The sequence below is a fragment of the Falco cherrug genome, chromosome 5 (assembly GCF_023634085.1).
Source record: "Falco cherrug isolate bFalChe1 chromosome 5, bFalChe1.pri, whole genome shotgun sequence".
Taxonomy (NCBI): domain Eukaryota; kingdom Metazoa; phylum Chordata; class Aves; order Falconiformes; family Falconidae; genus Falco; species Falco cherrug.
Genome location: NC_073701.1, coordinates 12,503,100 through 12,519,461, shown reverse-complemented (window position 1 = coordinate 12,519,461; position 16,362 = coordinate 12,503,100). Strand labels below are relative to the sequence as shown.

General features: G+C 47.2%; 1 protein-coding gene across 1 annotated transcript; it reads right to left on the bottom strand.

The window, feature by feature from the left end:
• Positions 1-4,356: 4,356 nt before the first annotated feature.
• Positions 4,357-14,801, bottom strand: GPR19 (G protein-coupled receptor 19). Its single transcript, XM_027815086.2, has 2 exons — positions 14,381-14,801; positions 4,357-5,965 (listed from the first exon to the last, which is right to left on the bottom strand). Exon 2 carries the CDS (start codon positions 5,943-5,945, stop codon positions 4,695-4,697), a length of 1,251 nt encoding a protein of 416 aa, XP_027670887.1. The 5' UTR covers positions 5,946-5,965; positions 14,381-14,801; the 3' UTR covers positions 4,357-4,694.
• Between the last annotated feature and the right edge of the window lie 1,561 nt (positions 14,802-16,362).

The window sequence follows — 16,362 nt, the reverse complement described above, 5'->3', positions numbered from 1 at the left end:
CTTCTGCCAGCTTCAGCCCACATCTGCACTCTGGTTTCCTTGCTTATATACATGCTCAGGGACATGCATGCCTACCCATGCAGGAGCAGTGGTTGGCATCCTCGGCACCTAACCAACCTTTCTGGGTTACAGGGGTGTCTTGAGAGCTGTATGAAGCTCCAGGAGCAGTGGTTGGCATCCTCGGCACCTAACCAACCTTTCTGGGTTACAGGGGTGTCTTGAGAGCTGTATGAAGCTCCAGGAGCAGTGGTTGGCATCCTCAGCACCTAACCAACCTTTCTGGGTTACAGGGGTGTCTCCAGGGGCAGTCACCGGCTGTTTCCACATTAAAGCGTGTCTCTTCCAGATGCCTTTATTTGAGTAGCGTTGCTTGGTTTAGTTCTAAAATTTCCTCACTCCTCTGTATGAGCCAGCACAGGCAGGATGCAGGAACAACTGCAAACCCACAGATGAAATGCAAAGAGTAAATTTATTCTCGTTAGTCCACTAACTGGGGGATCTCCAAAGCAGCACCCAGACAGAGGCACACAAGCAGGGGTGCAGGCACCACAGAGCTCAGTCCGTGCCAGAGGATCATCAAACCTGCTGTTTCCACGTGTATTTCAGGGATTTGTGCAGGCGTAGTTTACCACTGTGCTTTGCTCTTTCCCACAGCAGGACAGGAATCTCAAGCCTATTTGATAGGGTGCCTCTACCACAGGCTTATGTTACCGCAACGCGGATGTTCTACTTGTCCAACATACAAGGCTAAACAACAGGATGATACGTGTGTTTTTCTACACCTCAGCTGCAGGTCACTTGAGTGTATTTATCATCCTCCTTGCCAACCTTCTGTTATTTTCCCACACCCTCATTAACCTCATTGTTGTGTTGGATATCTCACTGAAACAATCTGTTGGCAATGAGGAGTTATGAGGGAGTGCGGAGAGATTTGTTGATACCGATCAGGCAAATCCTGCAGCGTTTTCCATTTCTTCCTTAGATAATCCATGATCTTCCTCCTGAATTTCTGGAACCTCTGGGGCCTTGGCAGACCAGGAGGTACATGGCAGTTGGCTCAATGAAACCCATCCATCACCTGTCCTAAAATGATGGAAGGAGTGGAAATACTTCTCCTTGCTCTGGTGCCAGGTCGAGTCTCCATCCATTTCATTACAGGTTTCCAAAGTCAACCCTAAGCGTGGTGTAGCTGCCATTTTGACTGTCAAGCTGCCAGATACTTTCCGTCTCCAGCACTGCTGTAGCATGGTGTCTTCTTCGGCTGTCACGGTGGCAGCACCAAACTGCCAGTGGCCGAGCATCACCTGAAGGGCTGGAGCTGCCAGGGCAGCTCAGGCAGCCTTTTCTCAGACACCTCTCCGAGAAGCATGGTGTTCACCAAGGCAGAGCCTGCTCAGCAGCCATGGCCAATGGGGTAAAGGATAGAGAGGATGGCAGGACTTGGGGAAAAGGGAAAGGAAGGAGGCAGGAGCGAGCATGTACGCATGCACCTGATGTGCAGGCACATCACTGCTCCTTTCGCTTGTGCTGTGAGGCAGAGGCTGGCTTTTCAGAGCGAGGGATCTGTAGGCTGGCTGGCAATTGCAGTGGTGGGTTTTGTTTGTTGCTCTGCGTAAAGCTTTTAATCATACCGACAGCTGCACCATATGGAAGTAGAAATCAGGCAGGTTTATCAATACGACCACGTAAAGGGACAGCTGCATGGGCGAATTCCTCCAAGTTCAAATTCAGCTTACATTAGTGAGAGCGTGTTTTTATGAGGATGGTTTTGGCTAAAAGATGCTATACAAGCAGAGTCAGGCTTACTCTGATAGGACTGTGACTGGGCTTTTACTGATATGGAAGGGTGGTTTGAGAAAGCCAGCCTCCAGGCTTCACTCCCAGTGACAGGGCTGGTTGGGCTCATGATTTCAGGTCAGAACTGCCAGCTGTTTCAGCCTGGGGACATTGTGTCCCTAGCCGTTGTGCCATGACAGTCCTGGACTTTTCCTGGCCAGCCTGTGTAGATTTACAGCTTCTGGGATGTGGGGAACTGCGGCTGAGTTCACAACAGGGAAAGCTGGATAGAAGTCTGTGGTTTCACACCCGCTGGCATGTTCTTTGCGCTTTGTGTGTGAAACGACATCTGGCAGACCGCGGGTCTGCGACGCGGCGCAGGCACCGTAGGGGTGGGCTGCCTCTCGCCCTCCCTTCCCTTTTGGCAATGGAGCAGGCCCTGCACGTGTGCCTGCAGCAGTGCTTTCCTTCGGGATCCTTAGTGGTCTGAGACCTGCTCCTCACCTGCGGGCTGGAAGCCAGCTGTGCTCAGGCAACATCCACTGGAACAACACCTTTGGGGTCCGACTGCACCAGGACTCCCTGCCTACAGCCTCTCCGGATACACCTGGACAGGACAGTGACTGTTACAGCCTGTCCTGTCCATGATGCCGGAATAATGAGGCTGCCTCATGCACTCCCATTCACACAGACTTGAAGGAACAAGTGTGCTGGGTCCCTCTGCAGTCCTGTGTGACCTCGGGATTCATTCTGTTCAGTCCTGTTTCTTTAATGAAACTACTAACCAAAAGAGCAACTGTTGGGTTTCAGCTTTGCAACCCAACGTTAAAAATAATGTTGCAAAGTTGACCTGGCCTGCTTACCCTAGGTCTGATTTTACTGTATCAGAGGTAATTAAGTGGCAAATCAAAACTAAGCATATGGCGATGTTTCAGGGAGGAACAATCTGCTTGGAACATGAACCACACAGAAGATATTGGTGTTGCCTGATTTTCAAGGTTGTCTCTCCTCCCAGTTCATGGGAATTTTTGCTAACGGCTTTAATGAGAAGTGTCAGATCCTTATTTAATGGGGATTTCTAAATTTGTGAAATAGATACGGGAAGTGTTCCTGCAGTCAGTAAGGGTTCTTGCAACCAGACTTGGTGTGGTAGAGGAGAAGGAATGAAGTTTTCTACCATACGTGTGGGAATATTTCTCAACAAAGGAGTTTCCCCACCCACACTGCTAATATGAGAGCCTCTTCAGAGGGTGGCAGCTTGGGGCTCCACCACACGTGTGCTTCTGCTCCCTGCTGACGGAAAAGGGAGATACTCCAGTGTGTTTCATACACCCTGTAGTACTAGCCACTCTTTTTCTATTAACTTTCATTACTGCATCACTTTCAGGCCCCAGGCATGAACAGGAACCCAGATGTGCCACATTGGCCCTGAAAGCAGAAGAAAAAGATAATCCTTCTCTGAGGACGTTGTGGCTGAGGGTGTCTCTTTCAAACACACAACCAGGAGCTTGAGATTTTGAAATACGAGTTTGTGGAGGGGTAGCTGACACCTGTGTGTCTTCCACTGGTGAGCTTAACACCTGGGGTCCAAGTGTCCACAACACTTTGAGGATGACCTGAGTGTGAAATGCCTGCTGATAGTCTGGGTTTGAGGATCCTTGGCCAGGCCCTGGCTGCTACATTCAGGTGCTCCAAGCAGAGCCTGGTCTGGAGCTGATTCTGTGCAAGAAATGACTGAGTAGGGCGACACTCTTCACTATGGAAAAGAAGTAACTGAGAGAACGCATGGTAGAGGTTTACAAACCCAACACTGGCACAGAGAGTGGGTGGGGATCAACTACTCACCACCTACTGACTTTGTTAGAACTAGTTGAGAAGAAAATAGAAACTAGGAAGAAAGTGTTTGAGATCCTCTCAACGGAAAAGAGGTGAAATCCTTGATTCTCAGGCAAAACGCTCCTGAAATCTGCTTGGATGGGGCCTGAGCATGAAGGGTGGGGATGCTTGTCCCAGCTTTGGGCCTTTGTGACTAGGCCCATGCTGGACCTGCTCTGGATTTACAGAATGGCACCAGTTTTTGGCAGCTACCCTGGGAAGAGTCTTAATTCCTAGCAGTGACTGCCAGAGGCTGTAAGGAGGTGGTAGGAGACCTCTCTGTAGCTTTCCTGCTCCCTATGCTCTATCCTCAAGCACTCACTGATAGCTGCAGTCAACGATAGGATACTGGGATGGATGGACCACTGGTATGAGCCCTGTGGGACACTCCTGTCAACACTGTAAGACAAAAAAGAAACCTTGATAGGTGAGGGGTGCAGCAGCCTGGGCTGGAGCTTCCACAGCTCAGACCCATGGGAGCACACTGGTTCAGCAGAGTGAGAGGAGTTCACCAACTGGATGCTAGTGCTGACTTCATTTTGTGAATAAATAGTAATCTGTGTTTTGTGAGTGCATCCTACTGTACCTCTGGGCAATACTATGGGAATTAAAAAATAAATCAATTTTCCAGAAAAAATTTCCAGGAAAAAAAAAGAAAGAAAAATAATATATATATACTGTCTGTTTCAATAAGTATGGATGGCTTTGGGTGGATTTGTGCATTGATACACCGTGGCCAATGGACAGGGATTAAAAAATGCAGTGCTTTTCCTTTCCCTTTTTTCCCTACATACAGAGAGTGTAAGAGCTTTTCTGTTTTATAAAAAAGTAATGCTTGTGATTCAGGGAGAGTAGCTCCAAAAAGCAGAACGATAACTGAAATGAACTAGACTGGACACATCAAAATCAATGCATTTAATAAAATAAAACATCTTTTTTTCTTCCCTAAAAGTTGTGTTAAAAAGGTTTAAATATACATGGGTTCAACCAGGAGAGAAAGCTCCTTGTTCTGGGGGTACCTAGTAAATATCCAAACTAGCCAACTAGACAAACGTATTTGGAGGATTGGACTGAATAGGCCAGGCAATCTTCTTTTCCTTTGCTTCTCTGTTGAAAGCCTCATAGATGGAGTCTTTGGTGACCGTTTTGGCAGGAGCTGAGATTTCTGCGATCCCAACGTGATTTTTTTTGGCTATCCTCGAACTGGTGGTGATGGTGTACGCGTTGCTTCTGTAGCATTTCATGGAAGACATGCAAAAAGTTTCTTTCATCCCTCGTCTGAAGTTTGCATTATAGATGGAGTAGAGGGTTGGCTTGGAAGCTGAAGAACTGAAAGAGACCCAGGTGATGGCCAGGAAAACTAAGGAGCTCTTTCTGTAGTCTGTTTCTTGCGGATGCCACAGCTGTACCACGTAAAAAGGAAGCCAGGACAGGAGAAACATGGAGTTTAACATCAAGAACATTTTGATGGTTTTCACTTTTGTTCTTGGGACGATATTCATTGTCCTCCTGACGGTCCTGCCATCGGTGCCTATTCTCCAAATGTACTTGATGATCTTCAGGTAGAAGAAGATAATGAGGATAGATGGGATCAAAAACACCACCAAGAGGTGGACAATACCGTAGATGGCTCCGTCCCAAGAACTGGGGAGAAAAAAGTTGCAGTGGTTGTCGCTGTTGTTGGAGTCATAGAAGAAGAAAGCCGGTGATGCAAATGCAGCATCGAGCAGCCAGGAGGCCAGGATCATCTTCTTGGCTTTCTCCCTGGACACTTTGAAGCTCAGGGGGTAGACAATAGTGTAGAATCGATCCACGCATATGGAGAGCAGCACATATATCTGGACTCCAGGGGTGAGGTACTGTATGTACCTTACCAGCTTGCACATCACGTTCCCCAGCGTCCACCTGCCGTAGGTAAACTGAAGCAGCATGAGGGGCACGCTGGCGACACTGAGGAGGAGGTCTGCACAAGCCATGGAGACAACAAAATAGTTGGTGGTGGATTGTGTTCTCCTGCTCCTGTGGATCACTAAGCAAACGAGGGAGTTTCCAAAGATGGAAACCAGCCACAACGCTGCAAAAAGCATGCTGGCGGCTGCAATTTCCCCCAGCCTCAGCTGATAGGGCAAGGCAGTGTGGTTCCTGCCTGAGCTGGATCCTGTGGGTGACTCCATCATCTCGTAGCTAGCAGGAGGGATGGAGGCTTCTTCAGGGTAGCTCTTGTCCTGCGGCAGGAGCAGCAAGGTAGGGAGAACAAAAAGACCGCTGTTGTTATCCATGCTGTGGGCAAGCATGGCCACGTCTTTTGCTCAGGCTGTAGAAAGAGAGAAGAGAAAAGGTTCCCTTTAACAAGTGTGTGTAAAAAACCTACCTGAACCGATGAAAGATAATATGAAGTAGTAGCTGTCCTGCTGAAAATAGCAAATTTCAGAGGAACGGTCAGAAACAGATGGTGAGACTGCAGCAGAGGCCATTAAGTCTCATGCACGTTTCTATTAGTGGCCTAAGTATTTTAGGACAGGCATTTCTGTCCTCTGGAAGACCGATGTCCCTTTCAGCGATCGAGACTGGTGTGCAGTTTCACCAGTGCTGGTGACCTGCAAACTGAGCAAGTGGAATATGCCCCATTGATCCCAGAAATGAGCTGCACTTCCCAGTGTCCATGAAAGTAGCAAACCCCTCACACCAACAGTGTCCCTGCCTCTTTGACTAGATGGAAATCGGTGAAGTATATAGACACAGGAGGTGTTTCTTTTAGGGCTCTGTTAGCTGCCAAAGAGCTCACTACTACGGACGGATAGTAGTTGAGCTTGGGGAGGCTCAGCATTCACTCCTCTAAGCAGCACAGAGCAGCCATCCAACGAGGACTCTCATTGCTGACTGTAACACCACCCCTCCTGCTAACACAATAATCCGTCTCATTTTTAGATGGTGTTTCTCACCTCCATGGATGCCAGTGTGACCTCTGCATTTCTGAGCGAGTACTGAAATACGCTTCTGGGATCAAACTGTTATTGATCTGTTGTGTAGATGTATTACACACACCATGGTACATTATAGCTATGGCCTTCTGTTTTAAGGAGGAGTGAGACAAATATGGATATGTTGCTAGACAGAGTTTCCAATCTTGGATTTAGCCAGATGGTTGGGTTGCTCTTAGCCTGTTACAGGGATAAAATGAAAAAATAATTTAGTAGCTATGCATATACAAACACTTTGCTGGGGCCTGATGTTCAGAAATATGTCCTTTCAAGCATGGTGACGACATGCAAAGCCTCTTATTAGAAACAGAAAGTCTGTTTCTGCGGGTATGTTGTGTGAATGCTTAATTCACACAGTCTTGGTAATGTGCAAGTTAGATCAGGATTCAATTAATGACCAGAAAATTAAAAAAGTTAATTCCAGAAGCCAAATGGACAAGTTCAAAATGCCACTACCATCCTCCTCAGCTTTCCAAGTGATACAAATTCCCAGCTTTGCTTTCTGAGGTTTTTGTCACTGTTTTGCTGATGGTTTTTGCACTGCCTACTCTAGCTCTGCATCTATCACCACTTACTTTCTCCTCGCTTGCCTACTCACAGTGGAGCCTGAAAGAGCAAAGCCACTCGATGAATTTGGGGTCTTGGCCCTTCTACTGTTTTGCATGTCATCTTCAATAACAGAAAGCAAAAAAGTAGTGGGACGTGGAAGAGGAAAAGAGGTATTAATTGCTTGATGTGGTTAGAGAAGATTTTTTTTACTTTACCTTTTTACACCCTGTATTCATTAGCTGCACTTCATATAACATTGTGTGTCTCACGTGAAGAGCCTTGATGTACAATCAGCTGTACAGCACTGCCATAAATTTAGTGTACTTGAAAATGCAGTGTGTTTGGGAGCAGCATGGCACAGCCGCACGGACACGGCTCGCCTGCGTGGCTGCAGCCGGGCTGCCGCAGGACCCTGCGGTGCCTCTTCCACGCCTCACGCCGAGCCCAGCCACTGACTCTGCATCACCAGAAAGTGGGTTGATGCGTGAGTCACCAGCACTGCTCCCAAAGCAGCTGGCCTTATTTAGCAGCTTTCACAGGCAGGTAGAGTCTGGGAAGCTCAAAACATGACTCAGGTTAAGTTGGACTCATAGCTGAAGCAGTTTGAGGCTAGTAAAAACTGGATTTGTTCCAGGGGGGCATATTATTTTGCATGGCACCCTCTGGTGAAAATAACACTCTGGGATATCAACAGTGAGACCCAGAAGTGGTTGTCGTGGTGGCCGAGTTGCCAGCCGCCTGCAAGGCACACTGCCTGCAGATGATACGTTGCCCCTTGTCCCGTCTCCTGCCGGAGGGCTGTGGGTGCTGCCCAGCCTGGCCTTTGCTTTCCCTTCATCCTTAGTTGCTTTCCCTCATAATTTTCTTAATAGCTTTGCCTGGCAGATTATTCCTGGTTTCTCAGATAGCTCCTGCTTGCCTTTCCCCACCCTCCCCTGGGTGCATCTGCTCCCCTGGAGATACCCTGCTGTCATCAGCTGTCTGCAGGGTATTTGGGCTGCTGTCTCTGGCAGAGTGGCAGGACGTATTAACAGTACAGCCCCCTAAATTACATGTTAGAATTATCTGTAATAGAATAATACATGCAGAGCCTATTAACCAGATAGAAAAGAACAGTATGGGCCAATTTTCTTCCTTAATTTCCCTTCTTGCCATGCAAAAGTATGTGCCATTTAAAAATAGCCTGCTGCACAAATTAAGAACAGTAAGCAGATGAAATTTCTTGACCAATCCTGAGAAGTAGTGGAAGTCAGGTACAAGAGTGAAATGACCTTCTTAAGCTGTTAAAATGTGCAAGCTTGGTAATACTGTTCTCATGATATTTCTTCTGGTGAGCCAAATCTGCTGTCCGTGCCTGTTCAGACCCGAGACATTATTTATGCAGGTGGATAAACCCAAAAATAGTTACAGGGCTGTAGCACTCATAGTACTTTTTTACTGTTGCATTTTTGCCTAAAAGTCAGCCCAACCAGCGTTTACCAGAGAACTCAGGTTATCTGCAAACATGCCTTTGAGAAGACAGGGATTCAGCAGTCCCAGCAGAGAACAGTGTGTGACACCCTCAGAGCCATGCATGGGAAGCTGACTGGTGGGTGCCTACCAAGGAAGAAGAATGGCAAAAGACATATACAGCTGTCTTGTGTTGGAACTTTGCTAACAGAGAAGGCAGCACCTGAATGGAAGAAGCATTCCTGTGTGCCACCCTTTTCCAGAGAACATATGCTTCTGTTCAGAGCTAGAGTATCTGGTTACGTGTCTCTGGTGGTGGTGGTTTCCTCACTGTGAGTAAAACACAAGAGGCATCAAACGCGGGTGCGAGTAATACTATATTTTGTGATTCTTTCTTCCCTGGAAAAATCCAAAGTCATGCAGCACACTGCCCGCGAGGTCCAGGTGAAAATAATAAAAGTGCAATAATAGGGACTTTAACTACCCAGAGCATAGAATTGCTCTGGTTGAACAGCAATTACTTGGTTTATTTTTTTTAAAAAACCTAAATGCTGATTAACTAATTCCTGCATTCCTAATCATAGAAAATTCTCCCTTCTAATGGACCAGAAGCTGATTTTCTTTTCTATTAAAGGGCCTCTGTTCAATTCTGTTTTTCCTAAGTGGCACTGAGATCAGGATCATACCTTGATTTATGTGGTGGTGCGCTTCTCCCCCTTCTCCGGGCTGTTCTATTACCTGGGAGCTGCTGACTGGGGCTTGGCACCTTGAGGAATGAGTTGGCTGGTTAAGCACCCCTTGACCCTACCAGTAGCTTACTTGGCTAAGGCAGAGAGTGGCACTGTCCATACTTGAACTCCCATCAACTGGTTGAAGCTTGGAATGAGAATGGAGATGGTCAGACAGGTGACAGAATAGCTGTCAGACTGGAAGAGGAATGCTTCATCGATCTGAGTTTAATCAACATTAGAAGTGGGAGTAAATTGAATCAAAATGGGGGCACTTTTGTCTGAATGTACAATGCTAGCCTAAATTCAAATTAACTACCTTGTGTGTGTATTGTCTCAATGTAATAATCCTTTTATAGAAGAGCAGTCTTTTAACTGCTGTTTCTTGCTATGCAGAGATGACTCTGTGCATATTGAGGCCATTTATTACTTCTGCTTCCAGCAGAAGAATGCGGATGCACATGCTTTTGTAAGCCCCCAGCTTCGCTGCCAGTTCTTTTCTCTGGTCTAGTGCTCATAAAAATGCTCAGCTACCTGCCCTAGTCCTCTTACGAAGGCTTTTCTATTCTCTGGGCAGCTCTTCTGAGCCAAGCCTGAAAATCTCTTGAGGTAAAGTATGTTCTTCCTCACTCTCTGCATTCCAGTGCACGGGGATAGAAAACATCTGCCCGGTTTTATCAGGAGAGTAACATGTTTTGAATGCAATAAAGCTTTTGAGATCCATATCTCATATGCTGCTGCCTGCTCCCCTGGCTCTGCCCAGCTGGTGGAGATTCCTGTTCTGCAGCACGGTGGGTGAGTAGCTAAAGATGCCATCACTAGAAGTGTGGATAGGCTGTTTCATGGATGACACTTTCAGTGCTGGTACAATCACAGCTCAACTTATGGTAAAAGCTTCTGAACTGAACTGATGATGTAAGCTGATATACATTACTGCATCTTGTATCAGCATCTGAGAGCCTAGCCTGTACTGCAGCATGAGGTCATGGGAGCTCATGATGGGAAATATGGGTGGAATCAAATACAGGAAGGAAATGTTCTTCGTTTCCAGCACATCTGAAGAATAGATGTTATACTCGGGTACTGTGTGAGCATGAATCTAAAGATTTTTCTGCTGTATGCTTGAGGAAAGTAAGGGCAAATAGACAGTCTCTTTGCCATCAACCTTCGTTGACTCTTCATGTTCTTTCCTGAATATTTCAACAAGGTATTAAAGCTAAGAACAAGGATATAATGCTGCCACACCTGCTGGGAGTGGGGTCAATCTATATATCTTGTACTGGGTGCCTGGGGACAAATCCTTTTTCAGCTTTATTCTTTTAACTTAGCTTAGTAAGTAGTAAACCATGCAGCAAGTAACTAGACCAAGAACAGGGTGAATATATTCCTTCTGGGTCTAGGAGCTCACATCTGGAGTAGCTACTCTGCCTGCAGACCCGTAGCACTGGGTTTGAGGTGTGGCCTGGAGCCCATCCATGGGCCATGATTTTGATGAACATTCAGGGTTCAAAACCATGCATAAGTCACAAGTTACTGCCTACTGGCTGAGTCTCCTCAAGAGACAGTGCCATCTTTTGAAGCTTATTGTGGTGTGAAATGTTCTGGGAGCAATGGCTTTTCCCTGCATCTGAAGTCAATGGATTTTTCTCCTGTATTTGCTGTGGGTTAAGGCTGACATGCAGGCGGTCATTGTAGGTCTATTAACCTGAGGTGAGTTGCTAAAACCCAGTAATTTATTCATGCACCTAAGCCCTAGGAGTGTGTTTATTCCCTGCTGGTGGTGGGAAGGAGCCGTTATAGTAACTGCAGATTCCATGTATACCCAACATCATGCTCTGGTTCAGGGACAGACAGTGGTAAAATGTGAGCCAGATTTGTGCTCAACGCTGCACAGGTAGACACCCTTACCTCCTGAGCATCTGCAGGGTGAGGGGACAGGTGTAAGTCTTCAACCAGCTCTATGCTGAAACACATGTGGAGTTTGCAACCCTCAGATCTGTAGAAAGGATGATCTTTCTGGAGAGATAGGCAAGGTCACTTGCAGTGAGAAGTTAATCCTCCAGCAGCTGTAGGGTAGGGTCATTTGTAAGGCCCAGGGAGGACACAGCCCTCCTTGGCGACAGACCTGGGCTGTGCTGAATGAATTGTTGGGTTTGCCATGATCTTTGGACTATCTGTTTCCCCAATCTGCCCGCTCTTGCCCACAGCCCGGTCTGGCTAGTCATAGGAGACACACATGGCGTGGTGCTCTGGAAACTACCTTATCAGCATCATGTGTGCAACACAGTGTTTACAAACAGGGACACAGTGGTTATGAGTCTCCTGTTACAGGTGTAACTCTTCTTCTGCAAGGGAAAGACCCACAAGAGTTTTTAAGTGTCTCAGAGCTTTATTCTATCCTCCAGCTGCTGTGACTAGTAGGCAAAACTCTAGATCAGCACTGTTCTAAAAATGATGGCAGAACCATATCTGTGCCCTGTGGAGGCATGAAAAGTGGGAGCAAGGAGGAGAGGGACCAACCTAGTTTCCAACTCTGCTGTCAAAATAGGTTCCACCCATTGGAGTTGTCCAAGAATTGTGTGGAGAAGCTTGAAATATACCTTTGCAGGCTGCTCACCTTCTTTAACAGGGATGGAGTCTGTCCTTGGACATGGCTAGGCTGGACCCTTTCCTGATTCAGAGGTAAAAAAAAAATATGCTCTCTCCCACACACTTAAACTTATTTTGGGCAACAACAGGCCCTGCCCACAACACGGCACACTCTTCTGCTTGACGAGGGGAGCACAGTGCTTACCAGGGCTGGTTTGCCATGGTGGGTGTTGACAGATAAGCTGTGGTGAATCTCATACTTGGCTGATTTCTTTGCCCATCCCTTGGAAATTCTCACTCTCTCCCTGCCAAGTGTCCTCTCCCCTACAGGGAAAACATGCCATGTGTATAAAGGGAAAAAAGCAGCTTCAGTGAGGCCTCCAGCAGCTTAGCTCACCCTCTCACTAGCGGGGAGCACAAATTCTCCTCCTAGGAGAACCTTAGGGTGGGGGTTTTTTGTTGCTTCTATATGAAAAGGTCATGCAGAAATGAATTCTTGATAATAAATCTTGTGAAAGCTGCTTTCTCACCACATAAGGATTTAATATGGTAACAGAAATTTTACACTGGTACAAGCATTTGTGCTGGGATGTGAAAGTGCCTGTCATATGGCTCTTGACCCTTCTCAGTAATGTATATCTGGTGCTCACACGACACAGGTCACCTGTGCCAGAGAGATACAGTGACAGCAAGTGGAGTGGGATTATTAGCACTGGTGGCTAATAATCATGCCAGGGATAGAGTTGCTAGAGGTCTTAAGATGCTTCCTTCCAGGAGTACTTATCGGATAGGAATGAGAAGACCTGAATGAGCAGTAGGAGAATGTTTCCATGGGCCTCTGTCACAGGATGTGGCCATTAGTGAGACCATTTTATAGCCTTCCTATACTAACTTTTCTGGAGAGGCTGGGAGGGCTGAAGGCCATGCAAACCCCATAGTTAGGCTGGAAATGCCTGGTGCAGAGATAATTGATTGTTGGAAGCAATGTCCCAGCTGAGCTAGGCTCAGGGAGGACAAAAACAGGTTAGGAGAAGTCACTGAGTCAAGGCGCTTGCCTGCTGATAACCCCTGAGCTGGAGATGTCTTCCTGGGCAGAGGGGCAGTTGCAAGAACTGTGTTGGCTGCCTGTCAGATGGAAAGTCTAGGGAATGATGGAAGCTGCTGGAATGGAGAAATCCCAAACACACAAGCGCTGCATCATGTGTTGGTGTTGGGAGAACTGTGTGTGTGGTGGGGAGGGGGAGCAGGCTCTACCTGAGGATGTCAGTGGGTTATTTTGCATTGTCTGATTGAAATTGCTCTCTAAATTGTTAAACACCTGAGGGAGGATGCCTGGTGGAGCTGCAAAGGAAATGCAGATGGAGATCATATGGTGTGACCCAGATGAGGGAATTGCACTGCACAGCTTTGCAAACAGAGGCTTCACAGGAGAACTGCGGGGGAGTAAGAGTCTGCAAGCTCTTACTTTAAGCTAAGGAGCAGAGCTCCCCAAACGTGTCTAAGGTATAGAAATCCCTCCCCTTATTGACTCATCTGAGACCAGGATGTTTAAAATTAACTCATAAATCAAGCTTCCATATTTAGATGCCCAAATACAGATTGGCTTCTAAGGATGCTTCTAGGTTGGCATCCAATTTTTCTGCAAATGAAGCCGCTTGTTCAAATGATTAACAGTGGCTTTAACAACAAATCTTACAGAGCCACATTTGAAAATCTTTGCCAAAAAGAACTGGCTATGATTCCAGCCTCATACACACAAATGGCCTTTTGAAAGCAGAAGGCAGTTCTACTTCTCCCTTACTCTGTGGAGCCAACATATTGTTTGACATGCTGGAAGCCAGCTGGATAAATGCGAAATATTGCTATGCATTCTTAGAGAGTATGTGCCTGAATTAGCAAAAACAGAATTGCCTTCTTGCCTCTGTTGGCTACAGATAAGCAAAGATTACTATGCCTGTGGTGTTTCCCTAAGTAGCTCCCACACAGAAAAAAAAAAAAAGGAGACAACACTTTCAGGAAGGATGATTTCAAATTAATGACTGAAAAATACAAAAGCAGCTGTTTAGTGCAATAACACGAGGGTGGAAGAAGCTGTTTGAATGTACCTAGGGACAGAAAAAACCAGATGAGCAGATCAGTCTGCTCTGTCTCAGTAAAAGTCATTTTCTACTTTCATTGAACTGATCATGTCAGGGGATTGTTTTAAGACAAGTGATAAAATTTAAAAATAACGACTATAGATTCACAGAATGAATATTTGTGCAGAAAATATAGATAAGCTTTCCGCAGTAATTCTCCACACCTCTCTGCTTTCAGCAGAATCAGTTTAAAATTCAAGCCCCACAAGAGCATTTCCTCCTGAGGAATGAATCCTCCTTGCTAAAACCCAAGGAATTCAAACGCACAGAAGTAAATACAGATAAGAAAAATTACCGGAGAAGATCATCCTGCTCGTCTCTGCAAAGCGAACTCTCCCTTTAGGCACAGCAGTGTTCGGCACAGCAGCTGTCCATCCACATATCTGCTCCAAAGGATAACCCCGGAGGCGCTGGTCTCGTCCTGTCTCAGTTACGCCAAGTGAAGGCACCTCTGGCAAGGTGCCAGCCGCGCTGGAAACACGGGAGGTGTCCGCGTCCTTAGCGACCTCTGCCCGGCTGCCTGTGGGCGGGGTTGCCAGGGGACGGTGGGCAGCGCTGCCCCGCTTCTGTGGCGGAGGGAAAAACGACGTTCCGCAGGGCTGGCCGCTGCCAACAGTTTCTCTCCGTGTCATGTGGGACGCGGATCACGTGGCTGTCCCTCCCCAGGACCCCGCCGCCCCCGGCCCTCCGCGCCCCCGCCCCCCTCCGCCCCCCGCCCCGCCGGGCCCGTCAGCACCACGGACAGCGGCGCGCGCCCGCGCCCGCAGCCCCGGGCACCGCCCCCCCCCCCCGCCCGCCGCGGGCCCCGGGACAGGGGGCGGCCCCGGGGGCAGGGGGCAGCCCCGGGGGCAGGGGGCAGGCCCCGGGGGCAGGGGGCAGCCCCGGGGGCAGGGGGCAGGCCCCGGGGGCAGGGCCGCCCCATGGCCTGCGGCGGGGCTCGGCTGCCGGCGCTGACGTCCTGGTTGCCATGGCGAGGTGCGGCTGCTGAAGAGGATGCTTCTCTTCCACCATGGTCGCCATGGGACCCTGCCGATTGAAAGAAACGGAGCGAATGAATAAAGAGAGGAGGTGGAAAGAATATTTAATCAGCTTCCTCTGGGAATGTGTGTTCTTTTTTTTTTTTTTTAATTCCCATGCAGATACTGGAACTCTTTAAGGAAAAAGAGAAATCCGACTCTCTGGTCCCCCCATTTAGCACTGGGCACTTTTTTATCCCATGTGGAATGGCACTGACACCATTTCCTGACATTCTTTGCCACAGACACTTTTTCCAAGCCAGGCAGCAGAGTAACGACCCTCCCCAAGTCTCAACGAGCCGTCTCTCGCAAACACTTCTCCTACAGAGAGGCACCGGCTCCAGAAGTTGTATTACACTTTAAGTTTAAGGAAGGAATGTATCATCTGAGCCCTGACAAACTTTCTGCCTGTGAGCTAGTCCAGAAAATCGTTCCATGCATGGATTTCTGCTACTTCAGGATTTCTCATGAGGTGCATGGGTAAGCTGAACCAACAAGGCTGATCCCAAGGCTGGGTGTTTTCCCTGGTTTCCCTCATTTTTCAATGGAGAACCCCAAGTATATTTTTATAATTTTTTTACTAAAAAATTTACAAGGCAGTGAAGGAAAAGTACGGTTGCTTATTAAAAAACTACTTTCAAGTAAGAACATTGAAATAAATGGGGTTTTTTTTTACAAGTAATTACTGCAGTATAGTTTGATTTCCTATATTTTATATTTTTAAGCTACATTACATGCAATGGAGAAGGTATCCTGGGAATTAAGTCAGCAATATGGAATAGCTTCTATTCAAAGAATGGCTCGAATAGACTAGGACTGTTTTGCCCAGTTAGAAATGGGTAAGGTGTGGGCAGATTTGATAGAGTCAATGACACGAACAGTGTGAATAGGGACTATCTGTTCATCTTCCAATAGAAGAACTTGCAAGGGGGCATCAGATGAAAGAACCTGGTCCAGAACACGCAGGAAAGGGGGGTTCCTGGAAGTGTGGGTGTAAATCCGTGGGGCTTCTTGCCAAAGGATGTTGTGGATGCAAAATTTCATGTGAATTTGATGGGAGCTTGAATAAATGTTTGGAAAAATGCTAAATAGCTCTAGACTGTCCTAAACTAATAAACCACATCACTTTCCAAAAAATCATCTGAGCTCAGAATACTTGGAGATTGGGAGAATTCTTGAAGAAAGTATTGTTCTGAGGTTCAGTGAGAGGTACCTTTATAACCAAGCCAATAATTTTATAAAGTTTGGGGTGGGAGTGTGA

What these genes read in the sequence shown, in the direction of transcription:
- GPR19 (XM_027815086.2), bottom strand. Translation starts at nt 5,945, where the DNA reads ATGCTTGCCCACAGCATGGATAACAACAGCGGTCTTTTTGTTCTCCCT.